This window comes from Mauremys reevesii, linkage group 1 (assembly GCF_016161935.1).
Source record: "Mauremys reevesii isolate NIE-2019 linkage group 1, ASM1616193v1, whole genome shotgun sequence".
NCBI classification, from domain to species: Eukaryota; Metazoa; Chordata; order Testudines; family Geoemydidae; genus Mauremys; species Mauremys reevesii.
Genome location: NC_052623.1, coordinates 200,769,923 through 200,789,344, shown reverse-complemented (window position 1 = coordinate 200,789,344; position 19,422 = coordinate 200,769,923). Strand labels below are relative to the sequence as shown.

Genomic DNA, 19,422 nt, shown 5'->3' with positions numbered 1-19,422 from the left:
TCACACTGGTCGTCACAATCCTTGCAAAATGTATGTATGGATAATATGTAAGGAGTTATGTATATATACTGAAAATTATGTTCTTGAGAATTGTGACTTGTCACCAGGTAACAAACAAGTTTCTTTCAGGCAAATGATGTTTATCTGACCGGCTATATATATAAATTGAGTATTGTATGATTCACAAAGGATGCCTATTTACACTCTGAGCCCAGTGCTAAGAAAGGAACTATAAAATCGTCAAAAGAGGGGATTTCCAGTCAGAAACAAACCTAGGCAATTTCACTTTCCAGTCCTCAAAGTTTGTAGTCCTAGTGAAAGTTTCTTTGTCCTGCCAACCCAGTTCCCTTCCCTATCTGATACATCTCTCTCCTTCCCACCTGGCCTTGATTTACCCCCCATTTTCTCCCACCCCACTGTCTCCCAGTCCTAGTCTCCCTCCTCAGGCTCTTGGTCCAGTTTCATTGCTACCCCTGACCCAGTCTCTTTGCCCAGCCACTTACGTTGACCAGACAGCAAATGTGAAAAATCAGGGCGGGGGGTGTAATAGGAGCATATATAAGAAAAGGACCCAAAAATCAGGACACCTGGTCACCCTACAGCCTCTCCAAGTTCTTCCCCCAGACCCTGGTTCCTTGTCAGATCTGTCTGACCTTCCTTTCCCCGCTACCCCCCACTGGCTCCCCAATCCCATCTGTGAAGTGGGAATAATAAAACTTCCTTCTCTCACAGTGATGTCACAAGGATTAATGCACACATTTGCGAGGCACCCATGGGCGGGAGGGACGGTAGCTCAGCATCACAGAAAGGCTTAGCAGAGTTGCCAGCTTTCACCATACACTGAGCCCTTGCTCCCGGATTCATGAGAGCCTGGCTCTTATACCAGTATAACCATGTCCCTTAGAGGTGTGAGCTGGTGTTTAACTAGCACACCTCTATTAGCACCACCCTCACGCGGGCGGACGCGGTTCTCCCGGTGTTAAAGCACCTGATACCAGGGCAGCTCATCCCCCAGCACGTTTATAGCGTGTCACTGCGACCACACTGGGCGGGTTGCGCCCCTGGCCCCACAGCACTGGGGTAGCCGATGCATCACAGCTGGGGCCTGCAGACAAGGCTTTCGCTTTGCTGCTATGAAGTAAACGCCTAACCCCCCCCCCCCCTCCGCGGCACAGAAAAGCCCGTGCCCGTGGGGGGAAGGCTCCAGCCCAGCCCCCGGGACCCCGCCCCCCACGGTGCGCTTTAAACCCGCCATGGGCAAGACAACCCGGGGCGGTTGCGGCGGACAGGGAGGGGCTCACAGGGCTCTCACCCCCCCGGCCCTGCCGCCCCCTCCAGGGACCGCGTCTCTGCCCCAAAGCCGGGGGGGGATCGGCCCTGGAATGGCGCCAGGGTCCCCGGGGGGAGGCTGGGCTGGAGGCAGCAGCGGGCTAATGACCCGTGGCCTGGCCCCGCGCTGCCCCCCGCGGTTAGGGGTCCCCCCAGCTCACCCGGCCGGGCCGCGCCGCCTCCCAGCTCCGCTCGCCGCCGCCGCCGCCACAGCTCCCCCGGGTCCCCTCCGCCGGCGCCTGCGCAGCCTCCCCGGCTACTTCCGGGCCGGGGCCCGGGCCTGCCACCGCCCCCACCCAGTAGCCGCCGCCGCTGCTGCCCCCTCCCGGGTCGGTGCGTGCAGGGTCCTCACAGAGACCCGCTGCCCTCGGTTGTGGGACCCTGCAACATCGCCCCACAAACACCCCCATCGGATCCCGCTCGCTCACTGCCCTACAGCCCCCCACCACCAACAACCTCTTGTTCCCCGGACCCTCTCCACAGCCCCACCGGATACCGTCTCCTCCCAGCTCCCACGAAACGCCGGGGCTCACCCCAGACCCTAGCTCCACCAGATTCCACCTCCTCCCATCACCCTACAGCCCCACCAAATACCGTCCTTTCTCAGCACCTGGTGGCCCCCCCAGATCATGCCCTTTTCCCTCTCACACCACCCACTGAATACCACCTCCTCACATTGCTCCTGTACCCCATCGTTGTTTCCCCGCAAGCTCGGCTTTACTCCTGTCTCACTGGTCTTTCTTTAGTGTCACAGCAATGGCCCCATTCTCTGTTCCCGTGTCCTTCAATTAACTACCCTATTTCCTTCAGAATCTAATCCTCTTTTCATTTTAATCCCCACTGTTACCAACCCACCAAAGAAATAAAAATTTTGTTTTGACTGGATTTCAAAAAACACCCCACATACCCTTAAATTTGCTCTCTGTCCTCAGGCTAACTGTTGGGCCTTCCACTTTCATACAAGTTTCCCTATAAAAGCAACTAATTGTTATTTAATTTTACTGAAATGTGGGCTGAGGAGGCAGGTGGTATCAAGAAGAAGTCCTCCAGTATAGGGAATTGAAACAACATGGGGAATTGATCAAGCAAACACACACCTAAATATACAACAGCTATCAAAAATTCTCACATCTTGCCCCGTTGAGACTGAATCCCTGATCCTGGTCAAGATCAAGAGAGGTTGTAATGAGGTTGGAATCAGATCTTAATTGTACTTGAATTCATAAAGTCTTATTTATCTGATCCTCCAGTAGGATTGGTAAGTGCAGATACCTGCTTCTGTGTGGAGCTCTATTAAAGCCACTGGGGCTGTTTGGAGACACAGGTGTTCCCCCTTATGGATCAGTGTGCAGGATTGGGACCTAATAAATTGCATTTCTGGTGATAGCTTTCAGCAATTGCTCCTACTGTGAACTTTGTTAGTGTTAGTACAGATGAGATAGAAATATTTTCAGCACTGTTTCAGAAAGTGAAGTCACAAGCACCCTTTGATGTGGTATTGAAAATAGATTTTTCCTCTCTTCAGTGGTACTTAAAGCATTTTTGTATCAGGTCTGGGGAAGTACTTGCTGAAAACCAGTGTTGGCAACTCAACTCGGTATTGTAAAAAAGGCTTTAATCTTGACACTGTCAAGTATAGTCAAAGTCTGAGAATGATATTTTAGATCATAACTTGCAGACTTTCAAACCCCAGCTGTATGACCTGACACAATAACTTCTGACACCTTTTACAGCCCCCAAAGGAGGTACATAACAAATTAGTGAAGCTGAAAGCTTGAAATAACATAGGTTTCTTTTCTTTAAAAGAGTGAAGACTTCTCCAACCTCAGATTCAAGGTTTTGCTTCTCTGATAACTAAATTTACAAGAAGTGGTGAGATAAGTGGGTCTTGCTGGGATGGAGGTAAACTTGGATTTTAAACCTCATAAAAGACAGTATTTTTTTGTTGTTTGTTTTGGTCTTTTTTTGTAGTAGTAGTAATAGTGCTCCAAACATGCTAGGTGCTGTACAAACCCAAGATGATAAAATCTCAGCCCAGCAGGCCTTACAGTTGAGACTTAGTACATTGGAGGAGAGTTAATTTTTCATTTGAATATATATTTTGACATGAATTTAGTATTTGTAAAAGGTACCAGATTGACAGCTCTGAATCCCGCACTCCTATTTATTTATATCCACAGAAGATGCAGCACAGACTGGAGTGCTTCACCATTTTAAAGTTTAATTCTATCACTCAGGGACAAATACAGTGAGACTGCACTAATTGCCATCTGAAGTCACTGCTTTTTAAATCTGGAGATGATACTGCTGCAAAAAAATCCCTCTTCCCAACTAATAGGGTTATAATTTATAATTTGCTTTTGATCAAAAAGTCTTAGGTATAAATGATTGTAAATTGCTTCAAAACTTTATAGTTGTACTTATTTTTTTGGGTAGGGGGCTTGTGGAGAGATGTAGCCACAAGGAAAAAGACTCATTTACTACATTTATGTACATTTACATTAATATATTACTGTTTCATCCATAACAGCAGAATCCCAAGACAGAGCTGAATGAAATCACCATAAGCCCTTCCCAGTGCCCTAAAGTAAACGTGGATGTAAGTATATGTTCCTAGTTACATTTACAGGACTTAATCTGCTATCATATAAATGCTCTCTTTTTTGTGGACATTTAAAGAATAATAATGTATCTAGAATAAGCGAGGTGAGAAGCTGTGTACTATTAGGCTATGATCTTGGGGATATTTTGGTTGGGTGGCAGTCTGCTAGTGAATAGCTTCTTCCTTTTCCCAGACTGTCATCACCTTACTCTGTGTAGTTTCTTACCCTGACATTTGCCTTCAACCACCTCCCACTATGTCACTTTGAGGAACAGACATCCATATATGCAGCTCCTCCTATATTAAATGTTCTCTCCCCCACAGGAATTGTCCTCACTTCAGTGCTACATCCAACATACTGTGGTCCTTGTGTACTTCCCTTCCTGAAATACATATTCATTCTCTTCTCTTCACCGACCTTCCCAAAGATTGGGAGAATCCTAGGTGACCATCTGAAGCTAATACTTGTTTGTTTAATAAACTAGTTAGTTTTAAATGCAAAACATGTTTTGATAAACTTATTTCCCCCCCCTTATGTATTCAGTATATTTAAGATAGTTTTATTTAATGCAAAAAAATTAAAATGCTATTTTTATGCAGTTGTAATTGAATTCCAATTTTCCTCCAACTGCAGGTGGACAGAAATCACAAGTAAAAAAATAATTATAATCTAGTAAATAACAAATGTAATTTACCATTTTAAAATATAATAAAAATGTAGAAGTTAAGACTCTTAATAAATGTATGCTAAGCTATATAATTGCTTAAATAAATGTGTACAGATATAATGAATCTATTTGACTAGCAATAAGGAGTACCAAATTTAGTGTAAAGGCTACATTTATGTGCAAATCAATATGTTTTAATGTTCACCAGTCAATGAGAATCAACCTTTCTTTAGGAAAATAATTAAAAAATACAAATGCAAAACAAAATTAAGATCAATTATTTAAATCAAGGTATTCTGTTTGATTGAAATCATAGTTAAAATTCGTGATTTATAGCATCATAGAAATGTAGCACTGAAAGAGACTTCAAGAGGTCATCTAGTCCATCCCTCCATGCTGACACAGGACCAAGTATACCTAGACCAGTGATACTCAGACATCAGTAGTTCAGAAGCCAAATTAGAGGTCAACATTATCCAAAAGAGCCACAGTAGTGTGAAGTCATTGTTCTATTTACTATATATATATATATATACATACACACACACACTCTCACAGAAAAATGACTGACCAAGTATTATTATTTTTATCAACTACAATTGATAAATAACACAGTAAAAGCATCCTGATTGGTTAATAACTTAGATTGGTTAATAATTAAATCACACAGTGTTTTGATATGTGTTTTGATATCATGTGCTGCAAAGAGCAGCAGGAGATGCATTAAAAAGTCACTTGCAGCTGGCGAGCCCCAGTCTGAGTACAATTGACCTAGAGCATCTTGACAGGTGTTTGTCTAACCTGTTCTTAAAAACCTCTCACTTTGACTTAAATCAATCCACCAGGCACCGTTTTATTCAAGTACCCTGGTTTAAGTCAAACCATTTATCAAATTTAAAATTACTGTACAGAAACAGACAACACTAAAAGAAACTGTCTATGATTATAGGAGTTCTGTGCCAGCAGCCCTCCCTGCTGCTAGCACAGAACTCCTGTCAAAGCAGTATTGCAGCTGCATGAAGGGCTAGCTTTCACTCTCCCACCTACACTAAAGGGTTGTGGGGAGGAGACTGATAGAAAAATGGATAAAAATGTTAAGCTGTACACAAAGCCTAAACATATACCAAACTCTTGCTGCTGCAATTTTGATCAGTTACAATAGAAGGCAATCAAAAAAGTACACTGCCTAAAACAGGGGTTCTCAGTTTTTTTTTTAATTTTAAAAGATTAATCAAATCAATCTTAAAAGACAGATTTTCTTGTGGACCTTCTCCCTTCCCATTCATGATTGTGAGTATCACTTTATCTCCCATTCTTGATCCTATAACCTCCTTTTGGCAACTCTAGCAATTGTTTGTGGCAAAATAGAGTTAGGAAAGTACTCAGTGTGTTTTTAGCCTCTTTTAATGTAATTTAGCAATCAGAAGGCAGGGAGTAGCCAGCTTGGTGAAGACTAGCAAATATTCTGTGTCCCATGTGTAGTCCATATGCCACAATTTCAGAATCAGTGGCATGAGAAGTTATGTTTAAAAAAAATAAACCAAGTCTACAGTTGTAATGGCATCATCTGTTTTATTTGTAGGTGTTGCAAATGGAGCAGGAGTTAAGCTTCAGGAAACTAGTAGAGAGTTCAGAGTGTCCAGAACAACTGAAATACGACTTCAACAAAAATGGTGAACTGAAGCATCTAGATACCAATGAGCCCTTTGTCTTTAATTATTACAAAAATGCACATGAGAGTAACCATAAACGCTATCAAGTTCTGGGGCACCTTATAACACAGTATGTTTATGAGCTCCTGGAAAGAGTCTGCAAGCTTCAGAAAGTTCACATCCCAACAGATGCTACAGAAGATGAACCCAGGAGTTTCTTTTTCATCAGCGAGAAAGCATTAACTAATTCCTCAAGCCTAATCGTGCTCCTACAAGACCGTGGAGTCTTTCGGGCTGGTCAATGGGGGCTAAAGACCATAATCCATGAGGGCCTGGACCATGGAACTCAAATACCATTCATTAAAACAGCCCTTCAGTGCTATGGGGGAGTGATTGTTTTAAATCCCAATGACAATTTCATTGATCTGAAGATGGAAGATGAGTGGTTAAGTTTATCTACCAAGGAAGAATCTTCCACTGTAAATTCCTCCTGGTGGATCCCAAAGAGGTGCAGCAGCAGCTCCGAAGAGCACACCATTTACATTTGGGATAATTTTATTTCAAAGAGCGCAGCCAAGAATGTGGCCTTCATTGCCCATGGCTATGGAGGCTTGGTTTTCATCAACCTGCTCATTCAGAGAACATGGGAAGTGATGAATAAAGTGTATTCTGTGGCACTTATTGACTCCATGCACCACACGTTACACCAGGTGAAAAATAATCCAGAAGTGCAAGAATGGATACAGAAACATTGCCGTGAATGGGTAACAAACAGTAAACCTCTAGATAGACCCACAGGTTCCCTTGTGAAAGTGGACTGTCCTACAGTCTCTGCTGGGACCGAAAAATACAGTTTAGCACCATCCTCCACCTTACAGGCCATTTTCAAGTACCTGAAGAGCACACTGAAAGCTAAGAACACAGTAACTTTATCTCGTTCTCCTATTGTAACAAGGAGCAGTAAAAAGAAGAAGAGAGACAATACATGCTGAAGTATTTTTCAGGACTCTTCTCCCTCTTTAAAACCACTCCATGGAAGCTTGAAACTGAAGCTGCCATGTTGGTTTCCTTGCACTGCAGAGTGATTTATGGCCATAAGGGTGGTATTGCATTTCTGATTTTGATTGTTGTTGAAAAACTAATTGGGAGAACAAATAAAGTTATCACCAAACATTAGAAAAGTTTGGTCTTTTCTTTTTGGAAGCTAATTCTTGCAATTTCAAAAAAATAATTCATGGGAGCTTTAAACTTGAGCTCTGCTGTTATTCCTGCACTTTAAAATGGTACATAGTAACGGTGTTAAGGTGAGCCGGAGTTTACCGGTGTTGATTCTGGAAGCTTATGTTGTGAAGTTTGTGCATATCTAAGCTAAGTAGATTTTGTCAGCAAAAAATCCGTAAATTTCACTGTAAAGGGCAATTTGGCATATGAGATTAATGCTAAAGACCCCACAAATCTAACATTAGCCTATCCACTCACCTGGCAGTGCCCAGCAGTTCCTTATATATTCCCCAATATTTTTTCCAGTCTTGTTTTGGATGTCTCAAGCACAGGGGCTTCTATTGCTGCCCTTCAGACACTAGTCTGTCATCTAAAGATTCTTCACTGAACCATACATTACCACCTTCCTCCAGTCAGAGAAATGAGATAATCTAAACATAATATACAGTGGACCAAATTTATTATCAGTGTCACTCCAATGAAACCAGTGAGATTACTCTAGTAATTAATTTGGCCTCATTTAACTCCTTTTCAGACTGAATTATTGCGGTGGAAATACTGCAGTGTAGTTACCTGGACGAATTAAAAAAATAGAAACTTGGCATAAAAAAAAGCAACCTGTAATTAAAAAATGACCATATATGAAAAATTACATTACTGTTTCTCCCCTTTCCTCGGCAGTCTCATTTCAAACTGGGGTTGGGAGCAGAGAAAGGGCTCTTTACACCTCCATAGTCAGATTGTGCAAACTGATTGAATCTCGGCATGTTGGAAAATAAAATAACCCCCATTATTTATATAGTAAATGGAAACAAAATGGCTATTCTTGCTTCCTATTTGCATCAGTGGGAGTTAAGGATGCTCAAGTCCTTTCAAGATTGAGCGTTAAAAGATGTCAGAACGTTAATGTTTAGTTGTGGCCTCAGTTTCCATTTTGGCCAGGATCTTTTGAGGGTATGGTTGTGCCTGAAGGATGAGTAATACTTTCCCTCTATCCTTTTGCTCAATGGTACACCTAACCACGCTCTGCTGCTGCTTCTAGGAATTCCCACTTCGCTGCTAGCAATAAGAGACAGAATTATTTACTTACATAGGAAGGCGGTAATTGGTGAAATATGCAAAATAGAAGGGTTATTTTAAAACAAAAATGAAAAAAAGTCAATTGTTTGCATACTGTTCCTATTGAGAATAGAGTATTAAGTGATCACAAAGCAGTACATGCTCATGCTTTAATGTGATTTGTTCACTCACCAATGTCACATTAGAGATACTTTCACTCTCAAAACACCATTTCATAACCATTAGATAGTGTGCATCTCAGAGAATAATTTGTGACTCATAAGTAAACATGTACCTTTATTTATAAGAAAGTGACAGAATGTCTGTCTTCAAAGGGTGACCAATATGATCTTCAAGATGAATTCACAAGTTTTGCTCATCTCAAATCAATATTTTAAATTCCTTGATAGAGAAGGTCGTATTTGGGAACATTTTTTGGATCAATAGGACTTCGTACAATGAGCTTTCCACGCATTGCTCCACGGTAAATCACTTCAATCAAATCTATGAAGTCTTGCTTTGTTTTAAAGCTTCCCACAAATTTAGTGTGATCTGGAGACCTATGTAGCAGATAAAGACAGTAGAAATGTAAATGTCCATTAAACTGTATGAAACAAACTTTTTAAAGATATGAAAACTTATACAACAGAAAGGAGAATTTTGATTTAGTCATTCTTATGGCTTGAACCACTCTGGTATGGTATACATGAAGTAAAGAGACAAGGCAATATAGGAATTATTGTGACCAGACCTCAAAAACCTAGAAAAATGCGATGGTATGACCAAGAATTTAACATGGCGAACAGAGTCAAGTGTGAGATTATACTGCACATCATCTGTGAAATGTATCAAAGAGGTTTTTTACACAGTACTAAACAAGAGGGTATTTCAAAATGGAATGCGTAGTTCAGCATCTCTGCCCATTCATTACCCTGCCTTCTCTCTTTCAATATTCATGCAACTACTGACAAAGGAAAGTACAGTTTTCTCAAGCCAGCTAATAAGATAACACAGGCAGAGGCTATGCTAATTATGGTAAACAGAAGAGAACCTCATGCAAACTGACGTACCCATAATCCACTTTCATGTGCTGTCCATTGAAGAAAAAGACAGTAGATGGAATATAACTGATGTCAAAATACTGGGTGTAAACTGGCACCTTGTTCACATCCACCAAGTAAATGGCTGCCATTTTACTTAAGTCATGAGATGTCTTTGCAAGCTTTACAAATTGAGAAAGACATGATAAAAACAGATTTTAACATGAGTAGGCAAAACATGCCAAGTTTAATAGCACAGCTGTAATTGCTAACCTTGTTTTTTAAATAAGGGAGAGTCAGAAGTAGTGAAAGACTGATCTTCATCTTTAACAAAGTTATTTTATAATTAATTCATAATCGGGTTACTGCTTTGAGCACATGCTTTTTTTCCAATATCATGTTTTGGTCACTAAAGAATCAGTTGTGCAAGCATAAGGAAGCAAAGACCTCTCTCATGGCAATTCATTATCAGATGGAGAAATGTTTGTCTTATGAGAAGACACCATGGATATTTTAACATTACTGAATTTTAAATATAAATATTAGTCCATCTTGTTTCAAACATAAGCAGCATGGACTAGTGATCGTAGCATTAGACCTGGTAACAGAAATGCCTGATTTCTAAGATCACTTCTACCACTTATATGGCCAAGGGCAAATATTTAACTTCCCTTTGTGTGCATTCACACTGGGGAAAAAAATCAATCCTGTAATTCCTTGGCAGCAATGGTGGAAGCTGTATTGTAGAAAGGGTATAGCTGTTTTCATTACTGTGTAGTCTAACTGCTCAGGTGAAAGAATCCGGAAGAAATCCTGGCTCCACTGAAGTCAATGGCAAAACTCCCACTGACTTCCGTGGGGCTAGGCTATAACTCCATGTCTTTATTCTCTCTGTGAGGTGCCCTGCACCCCTAATTGTACTATATGCAAATGCTATAAAGTGTATATTCACTTTTCAGTTTCAAAGTGCTTTGCAAACAATGATTAAGGCTATGATTTAGTCATAGGTATTTTTAGTAAAAGTTATGGACAGGTCACACATAATAAACAAAATTTAACAGCCTGTGTGTGACCTGTCCATGACTTATACTAAAAATACCTGTGTTTAAATGGGGGAGGGTCATGCTGGGTGTGTGTGTGTGTGGGGGGGTGCTGCTGGGTAGGGTGCCTGGGGCCAGCAGCTCCAGCTGCCAGGGGCCGCATACTGCAGCTGCTCCAGCTGTCTGTCTGAGGACTCTTGCCCGGGGTCATGGACACTCCGGCCAGCTGGCTGGGGACCACTGCCCAGGGCCGTGGACTGCTGCTGCTCTGGCTTGCCAGCCAGGGACTGCTGCCCAGGGTCGTGGACTGCAGTAGCTGGCCCTGGAGCCAGCTGCTTGGGTGGCCCTGGGGTCAACCACACTGGCCCCTGCAGAAGTCACAGAAAGTCATGGAATCTGTGACCTCTGTGACAGACACGGAACCCTAACAATGATTAATTTTTACCACACTCTTACGAAGGGAGTGAAGTATTCTCTAATTACTTCACTTTACATTTCATTACCAGTGCAGTAATAACTTAATAGTAATCTGGCTCCTTCTATATTATGTGATAGTATCACATGTCATTTCATTCTGTTGCACTAAATGTGTATGTAATGATTGGCATAGCATCAATAAAAGGTTTTTAAAAATTGCTCTTACAATATCATCCAATTGCAGACAAACAGGATCATCATCTTTCCCAAATCGAAGAACCAAAACTTTCTCTGCTACACTTTTTATTGCCTGATCCACTTCCTTTTTACTGGTCAGCTTGGGCAACAGGAAGCTCATCTTGATTGAAAATGGCTCCAGACATCAGACACTGTATCTAATTATTAAAAGAGAGAGAGACTGTCAAAATTAGTAAACCTGCCTCCATACCACACACAAAAAAAGTAGTTGATTAGATAATGAGCCCATCTTTAAGTGTTTGATCAAGGCAGTCTAATCTATTAGGATTTCTTTTTTTAAGGGGCAAGAGAAAAACATACTGCTCCAAATACTAAAAATTAAATACTGTATCACTAAACAGTCCAGCATTCTGCAAAAGAAAGAACAGCTTACTTACATACCTGTCAATTATATCATAGGCTTCAGAGAGAGTTGCCCACAGACTTAAAGATTATCAATATTAAAAACAACATTTAAAAAAGGCCGTGTGAATTATTTAAATATGGGACTATTACCGAAGAAGGTGATATCTGGGATATAAAGATGTGAGAGGAAAAAAAGGATAGTGTTGTGAGCAGCTGGAGAAAAAGTAGGTCCCTAAAGACAAGCGGGGAGCTATCAATTTACTGCAGTTCTATCTAGTTAGTTCAGTTACAACAAAAAGGTCTGGAAAGGTATAACACAAGGATCGGCAACCTTTGGCACGTGGCCCGCCAGGACCAGTTTTTTTACCTGCCGTGTCTGCAGGTTTGGCCGATCGCATCTCCCATTGGCTGCGGTTTGCCGTCCCAGGCCAATGGGGGCGGTGGGAAGCGGCAGCCAGCACATCCCTCGGCCTGCGCCGCTTCCCGCCGCCCTCATTGGCCTGGGACGGCGAACTGTGGCCAGTGGGAGATGCAATTGGCCAAACCTGCAGACACGGCAGGTAAAAAAACCCGTCCCAGCCGCGGGCCAAAGGTTGCCAATTCCTGGTATAACAGAAGACCCGTTGAAGAACATACATTGTTGACAGTAAATATAAGATATGATGCACTCAGAAAACCAAATCTTCTATGCCACAGCATGTCCACTTAGGGTGATCAGATGTACTGATATTAGGGGCTATGTTTTATATGGGCAACTATTACTACTCCTACCCCCAATAAAGTGTCCCAATGTTTCACCCTTGCTATCTGATCACCCTATGTGCACTTTACATGCACAGTCTAAATCAGTGGTCCCCAATCTTTATGGGAGGCTGTCAACTTTCACCAGATTGAGACCTCAGCTGTACCAGCCACCAAATAAAATGTTTGAGATCTGAGAGACACCTATTAGATCACTCAGTACAGCTTCCTGCCAAAGAAGTACTGCCCCCTTCAGCACATTTTCTAGCACTTTGTCTAGTCTAAAATAACTTATGCAATGGAGTTGCAATCACTTCGTTTGGGAGACTGTTCTACACCACAGTACATCTCACTCTCCCAGGAACTTATTTCCCCAGATAATCAGCTCCAAATTTTTCTTTATCACATTATTATATCCCCATATACCACACTATGTAATTCCTCTACATCACAGATGTTTACACCAGTCAATATTTCTTTACTGTTATTGCATCTTCAACCTCCTCCCTAGTCTTCATCTAGCCAAGCTCTAATATTTTGCTCTTTTAACCTCCTCCTCACGTCGGGCTTTCCAGATAATTTCTGTTACCCTGCTCTGGACTCCTTCCAGGTTGTCAATGTTGTTCTGGTACCGAGCAACGGATGGACTGACATCCCTGCTGCAGACACAGCAGAGCAAGGTGCTGCGTCCATTGTCCTGTGGAGCATGAAGCCTTTTGAGGAGAGAACTGAGCCTAGGGGCTCCTCGGAGCCATAGAAAGAGGATCTGATACGAACACCCTTCCCCCGCCTTGGGATATGAGGCCCCTGCATCTGCAGCCTCGCTCAGTCACACGAACCTCTTCTGGCCGCCAAGTGCCATGGCAAACTCCTGCCCATCCCCCGCCACCACTGGGCTCCCCCGTCTCGTCCCAGTGTGAGCCCTGGAACCTGCCCCGAGCTCCAGCTGCCCCCGGAGGCAGGCAGCGCCGTAGGTCCCTGGGGAAAGGTAGGAACCTAGATTTGCAGCTGCAGAACCCTGAGGACCCGGACTGGGGGACACCGCGCACCTGGGGGGAAATGGAGGCATCGGACCCAAGGATCGAACCGCTTCGCCCGTCTGTCAGACAGAACCATTCAGCGCGCACGCGCAGATCCTACCCCCTGATTGGCCAGAAACCGAAGCCAATCAGAGAGGCCGAAAAGCAGGCCAGCCCAGCGGCGCTGCTGCTGGAGCTTTTTCCCCTTCCGAGTGACGGGGAGGTGGGTCCGGTACTGAGACCCCTCCGGCTGGAAGCGGAAGCGCGGCGAGTCGGAGGGTTCTGGAGGTGGGACTGGGTGTGTCGGAGCGAGATTCACGTGGGGAGCGGTGCCCTGCAGGTGCGTGTCCAGGGGCGGGACAGGGCGCCGAGTTTCCAGACTCCCCGGGGTCCTGCAGCGGGAGGCCCCGCCCCATGGGGGCCCCCTGGCAGTGGGGGGAGGGTAGGCACCGACCCGACCTCTCGTCTGCTGCGGGGCGGCCTGTAAAGAAGCTGCTCCTGATACCGGTCACGCGTGGGGCGAGGGAAGGCCCTGTCTGGATCACTGGGCCCCGCATGCGTGCACGCCCTCCACCCATCTGTGCAGTAGGGATAACAATGTTCACTGGAGACTGAACGATAATGTATGAACAGTGCTTTGAAATGTAAAATGTATGTGTAATGGCTAAGCATTGTGGGTTAATTTTAAAATCATTTTAAAATCATTTACTTCTGCAGTTTTCAGTAGAAGGGACAAGCAAGTTCTTTAACTCAAATGATCACCTCATCCCAGACCTTACAACTTGAATTTCTGTACCTGTGTTACGGAAAACATAGCAGAATTATTTGTTCAACTAAGATAGTTTAGCTTCTGAGAGACCTAGCAGTAAAACTGTGTTTAAAAGAGGGGTGTGTTTCCTGTGTTTTTAAAATACAAAATAACATATTTTTCTGTGTTCCATACCCAGGTTCTTCTAAAGAGATATTTAGAGCTTTCAGCAAAAATGAATCAGTAGCAAATACACTCAGTACTGGACAAACCTAGAGATAACATGGCTTTATTGGAAAACTTGGGTCAAATCCTTACTTGATTTAAATAAGCACAGATCCATTTACTTCATTGGAGCTATGCCACATTAAATTACCTGAGTCTGGGCCTCATATGTTTTTTCTTTATGTGCATTCTCTCATGTGAATTTTTTATTTTAGTACCTTAATGTCATATTTGAAATATATAATTTGTTAAAGTCTCAGTGGTATGTTTTTGTCCTCTTCCACAGAATGAAACATTTTTATTTCACTGTCCTGTAAATTGTACTCTCTTTTTGTTTCAATGTTGATAATTCATATTAACAATTTTATTGTGAGTTGTCCATCAACTTTATACAGTCTGTCTTTTTCATTACATTAGTCAGTTAAATTTTGCTGCAGTCATAGCATCTCAAAATAATGGCATATTTACAGAATATTTTGTTTTATTTGTTGCCTGTTTATACTTTTTTTTTTAATTAAAGAAACTAGGTTTAACTCCTTTTTAAAATAAGGACACTTTAAGTTCCAGGTGGCATAGTAAATAAAGATTATAGCATAAATTTTTTAATGTGTAACTTATTTTTGCTTTTAATTTGTTTAGAGTTCAGTTTGAAAATATTAATTTGTTCATTGGCTCTACGTAGGGTTGGCCATGGGGAGAAAAGATAAGAAAAAACAGCTTAGTTACTTCTCTTTTAGGCCCAGTTCTGCAAACACTTAAGCCTGTTTGCTTAACTTTACTTGTGTGGTGACTCCTGTTGAAATTAATGGGACCACTCATATGAGTAAAGCTATATATGTGCTTTTCTGTTTCCAGGATTGGGGCTTTAGGCTTAGATTTATTCACATGCATAACTTTACATATTGTGAGTAGTCACATTAGCTTCAATGACAGCAAAAAATTAAGCTCATAAGCCTGCAGAAGTTTGCCAAGGGCGCTTCCCTGCTTTACCGTTACATTTCAAAAAGATAAGGATTAGTGATGTGAAAATTTTTTGGAAAAACTACTCAAAAAGAAATCATCACCCACACTGTCACCTCACAAGTAGAATGAGTTGTATTTCTGTGGTCTGCATCTATGAAAGCATTCATGGCATCTGTGTGCAATGGCATTCTTCCATCAGAAAGCTTCCTATCTACAAATGACATACAAGAGTGATTGAAGTGGGAGGGTTGAAACATATTTAAGTATTGTTTGACTTGACTTGGAATTATATGCGCAGCTGATTTAAGCAACCATGCTAACTGCTGTTTCCTCCAGTAGCAACATCACCCTTATTTTCTTTTAGAGACAGTAAAAAAGTAAAAATCCAATTAGAATGTTGATATCAAGTGCTAAGAAGTAACTTCCTGTTCATCTGAGGAGTTACGGTTAGAAGCAGAGTGAGGTTTTTCTCACATCTGTAACTACTGATTTTGTTTTTCTTTCTTTTGTTACCATTTTTGCAGATAATTGCTTGGACACAACAGTCTCCTAAATATGAAGTTTTTTAATATGGTTCTGAGAAGCATTGTGAAACATTCTGTTTTTCCATTTGCTATGCAGAATGGGACAAAAAAATATTTGTTTTTAACAGCTCCCCAGAGGTCATTTCCATGTAGAACACTGATTTTGTCTCCTGCCCTCAAGAAGCAGATTTCATCCAGCCCTACTGAGAAGCTAGATTTGGATGGGTGGAAAAATGTCATGAGATCTGGAATTCAAGAGGAAGTCAGTGAGACATCTGAGAGTGAGGAGGATTCCACTTTAGCTGCCACAAGGGAACTTGTGGAGATGTGGAGGCTAGCTGGCAAAACGGTTCCAGAAAATATCCGTGAAGAAGAGTTAAAGACCCTTATGGAATGTTCCACTAAGTCATCCAAGAAGAAGTATTTAAAATACTTAGCTGTCAAAGAAAAACTGAAGAAAGCTAGTAAAGTAAAGCAGGAAAAGCAAAAGGAAGCAAAGAAGGAAAGGCTGGAAAAGGCTAAAGAAAATGATACTGGTGAGCTGAAGAATACTTTCTTATTGCAGTTTTGGTCCAAGTCTATAGATAAGGTGTATAACTGGAGGGCTGCTCAGGCTATGATCTTTGGCCAGCCTCTAGTATTTGACATGGCTTATGAAAATTACATGTCACGTAGAGAAATGGAGAACACAGTGAATCAGCTAATGGAGACCGAAGGGTGGAATCGAAGAGCTATTGATCCTTTTCATTTACATTTCTGTAATCTCAAAGTAGATGGCCCATATCATAAAGAATTTGCTAAGCGCTATGGGGAGGCATGGAACAATTTACTTGTGACTGTGACGGAACAGTCTCACACAGATGTCTTTCCAAAAGACAAGCTCATCTACTTAACTGCTGACTCTCCCAATGTAATGAAGACGTTTCAGCATGATAAAATCTATATAGTTGGATCAATGGTTGACAGGAATATACAGACTGGAATCTCTCTTGCACATGCAAAACGCTTGAAATTAACAACTGAACGTCTTCCACTGGAGAGGTACTTGAAGTGGGAAACTGGTGCCAAAAATCTCACATTGGACCAAATGATTCGTATTTTATTAACTTTAAAAGACACTGAAGATTGGATGGAAGCACTGAAATTTGTTCCAAAAAGAAAATACGAAGCTTTTGTAGATACATCTTTATATTCAAAGCATAAAACTGATACAGGGCGAAGAACAAAGGTGTCTGAATTTAGCAATAGTCAGGAAAAGGTAAAGAAGCCCTTTGCAGAGAATTCCTTCAGGAAGCAAACACAGAAAAAATGGTGGGTAGCTGAAGAATCTTAAGGGCAAATTATACTGTTAATAGCCTTAAATTTCCATTGACTTCTGTGGGAATTTGATGAAAAACTGAAGGGTAAAAGAGTAACTAGAACTTCTGCCTGATATGAGTTTTTATAACCTTTGTATTGCAGTTATTTAAACAGAAACTTAACAGGATTGGGGGGGAGGGAGGGAGAGATGGAGAATCCATGTGAAGAAAAGCTGTGATAATCAAATCTACAAATAGCACCATAAGAAAGAATGTAATTAAATTTAATAAAACTGTGATGAATATATTTCATTTAAACCCTTACTTGTTCAACACCAAATGCTGTAATGCACTTGATTAGTTCATGGACTGAAATATGGTAAATATAGGAATTGTAAGAGGCTAGTTAGATATCAGTAATGTAAAGGATGTAATGCAAATGCCTCAGTAAATGTTTGCAAACCGTAGCCTTTCTGTCTGTTTACAAGTCTAATCATGTCTTGAATACTGATCTTAGAATGTAGCTGATTTGCCCATTGGCTCGTACCCTAGTGAATAAGTTGTAGTTTTGTTTTCCTAGGGTTTTCCTTGTTTTTTAGACAGATCTCATGATGATGCTGCATGATTTATTCAAAGTATTTTAGTATCTGATTTGATGCCTTGCGAATGTAAACATAAACCAATCAGACCTGTGGTTCTAAAATTTACTCACCTTGTGGAAGTGAGCTATGTGGGCCAATGTAAGACTTTTTTTTAAATATATGTTTTTGTCCTTTTATCATATGGATTTTCCAATCCTCTACAGCTTTTGAAAATAATAAACACTGATACTTGTAATACTCCTAGAGGCAGAGACTCTTTAAATGTGGCAGTACTGTACTGAAAATACACAACACTTATCAGTTATGCACTGAGTTTAAATTACTGATGTAGGTGGAAATGACTGTTCAAACTGTAGAATAGTTTTTCCCCCCACCTTTGAAAAAGCCTTTACATGTCACAGTCCTAGCTACCCTGTTCCTAAGAACAGTGAGAATGGGACAATTTCCCTATCTTGCCTGCAAAAATTTAAACAGAAGTGTCATGACTTTAATGGGGGGCTGACTAGACTTTTTACACAGGAACAAGTTGAAAAGTTAAAGGTAGACTAGTTTACCTTCATATTTTAAACAGGATATCTTGCTAGATGTGACTGAAAAAAAATATTGCTGATCAAAATAATCTAACACTGGACTATACAGTTATTCTCTCTTTCTTTCTGTGGCCCAAGGACTAAATATTTATCCACAGAAGAACAGTCATTGGGCCAGAGAGCAGGGGGAGACCTTTTTTTAAATACTTTCAAATTTACACACCCACACACTCCCTGCAGAAGAGCCATGTGTAAGCTTGAAAGCTTGTCTCTCTCACTGACAAGAAGCTGGTCCAATGAAAGATACCTCATCCACCTTGTCTCTTTAATATCCTGTGACTAACACAACTTCAATACTGCAACCCTCAACTTAAATGCACTTGTATCTAAAAGTGTATTTTTACAAATAATGTAAGATTATTTGATTCATCTTTTCCAGTTACAATAACTTCATTTTGTTTTCAGTGTGTTTACTGTGTGTAGGAAAGAATTTGATGTACAATCAACCTTTACTATTACCTATTCCCTTGCTTATCTTTTATACACTAACAGAAGAAAGAACCATTTTTTAAAATAGGAAAATATGGTTTTAAAACCATAAACATTGGTGGGGTGATTAGGTTAAGTGTGGAACCACAAACTAGTTTTTAAAACTGAGTAGAGTTGAAGGTGATAGTCCTTTTAGTTTAGCTCCATATTTAAAAATGAAAACAGGAATAGAATATATACAAGCAGAAATGCTTCAATCGGTCCTAGGACATTATCATCAGGGATCAAATCTGGGACCTTTGGATTGTGGACCTTCTGCCTGAGCTAAAAGATTCAGTTGTCAGCCAGCTCGTGAAACTGTATATATGGGTCAACCACCAGCAGTGGGGTCTGGGTGGAGTAGGGATGGAAGCTTGTCCCAAGCTTCAAAGATTCATAGGCAAGGTGGATGAGGTAATATGAAGATTGTCTTTGTAATATCCTGGGACCAACAACACCCAGCAACAATTCAGTTCTTCCTGTTTGCCATCCCTTGTTACAGTGTGATCCTGGCTGTGTCATTAGTAGCAGAGACTGAACCTGGGACATCCGGCTTTAAAGCTGGGAGCTGTTCCTGTCTGAGTGAAAGGACTCTCCTCTCTCAGGGCTCAGA

The 19,422-nt window shown here is 41.5% G+C and overlaps 4 protein-coding genes across 33 annotated transcripts in view; 2 read left to right on the top strand and 2 right to left on the bottom strand.

Annotated features, from left to right (window-relative positions):
* The window catches only part of SENP7 (SUMO specific peptidase 7), an 82,126-nt gene extending 79,788 nt beyond the window's left edge, over positions 1-2,338 (bottom strand). For 4 of the 6 annotated variants that reach the window (XM_039526235.1, XM_039526241.1, XM_039526270.1 and 1 more), the window contains exon 1: positions 2,237-2,338. In XM_039526235.1, coding sequence (XP_039382169.1) covers positions 2,237-2,288 — 52 coding nt within the window. In that variant the 5' untranslated portion in view covers positions 2,289-2,338. Of the gene's footprint in view, positions 1-1,490; positions 1,596-2,004; positions 2,110-2,236 lie in introns of those variants that run through there. The other 2 variants (XM_039526257.1, XM_039526247.1) reach the window with 2 other exon arrangements.
* LOC120398736 (putative protein FAM172B) lies at positions 2-7,427 on the top strand. Of its 21 annotated transcripts, none has more exons than XM_039526447.1 (5): positions 2,716-2,824; positions 3,136-3,231; positions 3,863-3,928; positions 4,256-4,375; positions 6,182-7,427. In XM_039526447.1, the coding sequence occupies exon 5, from the start codon at positions 6,191-6,193 to the stop codon at positions 7,241-7,243; it is 1,053 nt and encodes a 350-aa protein (XP_039382381.1). In that variant the 5' UTR covers positions 2,716-2,824; positions 3,136-3,231; positions 3,863-3,928; positions 4,256-4,375; positions 6,182-6,190; the 3' UTR covers positions 7,244-7,427. The 21 variants fall into 21 exon arrangements, with proteins under 21 accessions (XP_039382294.1, XP_039382404.1, XP_039382341.1 ...); XM_039526438.1 differs by having other exon boundaries at positions 3,860-3,928; XM_039526360.1 differs by lacking the exons at positions 2,716-2,824; positions 4,256-4,375 and adding an exon at positions 2-30 and having other exon boundaries at positions 3,860-3,928.
* A 1,384-nt stretch (positions 7,428-8,811) lies between these two features.
* On the bottom strand, positions 8,812-13,564 carry TXNL4B (thioredoxin like 4B). Of its 3 annotated transcripts, none has more exons than XM_039526525.1 (4): positions 13,422-13,564; positions 11,255-11,423; positions 9,602-9,753; positions 8,812-9,091 (listed from the first exon to the last, which is right to left on the bottom strand). In XM_039526525.1, the coding sequence occupies exons 2-4, from the start codon at positions 11,384-11,386 to the stop codon at positions 8,926-8,928; spliced, it is 450 nt and encodes a 149-aa protein (XP_039382459.1). In that variant the 5' UTR covers positions 11,387-11,423; positions 13,422-13,564; the 3' UTR covers positions 8,812-8,925. The 3 variants fall into 3 exon arrangements, with proteins under 3 accessions (XP_039382459.1, XP_039382469.1, XP_039382480.1); XM_039526535.1 differs by lacking the exon at positions 13,422-13,564 and adding an exon at positions 13,212-13,368; XM_039526546.1 differs by lacking the exon at positions 13,422-13,564 and adding an exon at positions 12,962-13,161.
* Positions 13,565-13,599: 35 nt separating this feature from the next.
* TRMT10C (tRNA methyltransferase 10C, mitochondrial RNase P subunit) lies at positions 13,600-17,988 on the top strand. 3 transcript variants are annotated; one of them, XM_039526299.1, is made up of 2 exons: positions 13,600-13,731; positions 15,852-17,988. In XM_039526299.1, the coding sequence occupies exon 2, from the start codon at positions 15,883-15,885 to the stop codon at positions 17,182-17,184; it is 1,302 nt and encodes a 433-aa protein (XP_039382233.1). In that variant the 5' UTR covers positions 13,600-13,731; positions 15,852-15,882; the 3' UTR covers positions 17,185-17,988. The 3 variants fall into 3 exon arrangements, with proteins under 3 accessions (XP_039382233.1, XP_039382240.1, XP_039382250.1); XM_039526306.1 differs by lacking the exon at positions 13,600-13,731 and adding an exon at positions 13,770-14,014; XM_039526316.1 differs by lacking the exon at positions 13,600-13,731 and adding an exon at positions 13,770-14,042.
* Positions 17,989-19,422: the final 1,434 nt, after the last annotated feature.

Coding starts and splice junctions, on each gene's coding strand:
- LOC120398736 (XM_039526360.1), top strand. Junction 3,929..6,181: donor GCCCTAAAGTAAACGTGGAT/GTAAGTATATGT, acceptor TTTTATTTGTAG/GTGTTGCAAATGGAGCAGGA.
- TXNL4B (XM_039526525.1), bottom strand. CDS start 11,386: ATGAGCTTCCTGTTGCCCAAGCTGACCAGTAAAAAGGAAGTGGATCAG. Junction 9,754..11,254: donor GTCTGCAATTGGATGATATT/GTAAGAGCAATT, acceptor CAATTTGTAAAG/CTTGCAAAGACATCTCATGA. Junction 9,092..9,601: donor CACATGAAAGTGGATTATGG/GTACGTCAGTTT, acceptor TCTGCTACATAG/GTCTCCAGATCACACTAAAT.
- TRMT10C (XM_039526299.1), top strand. CDS start 15,883: ATGAAGTTTTTTAATATGGTTCTGAGAAGCATTGTGAAACATTCTGTT.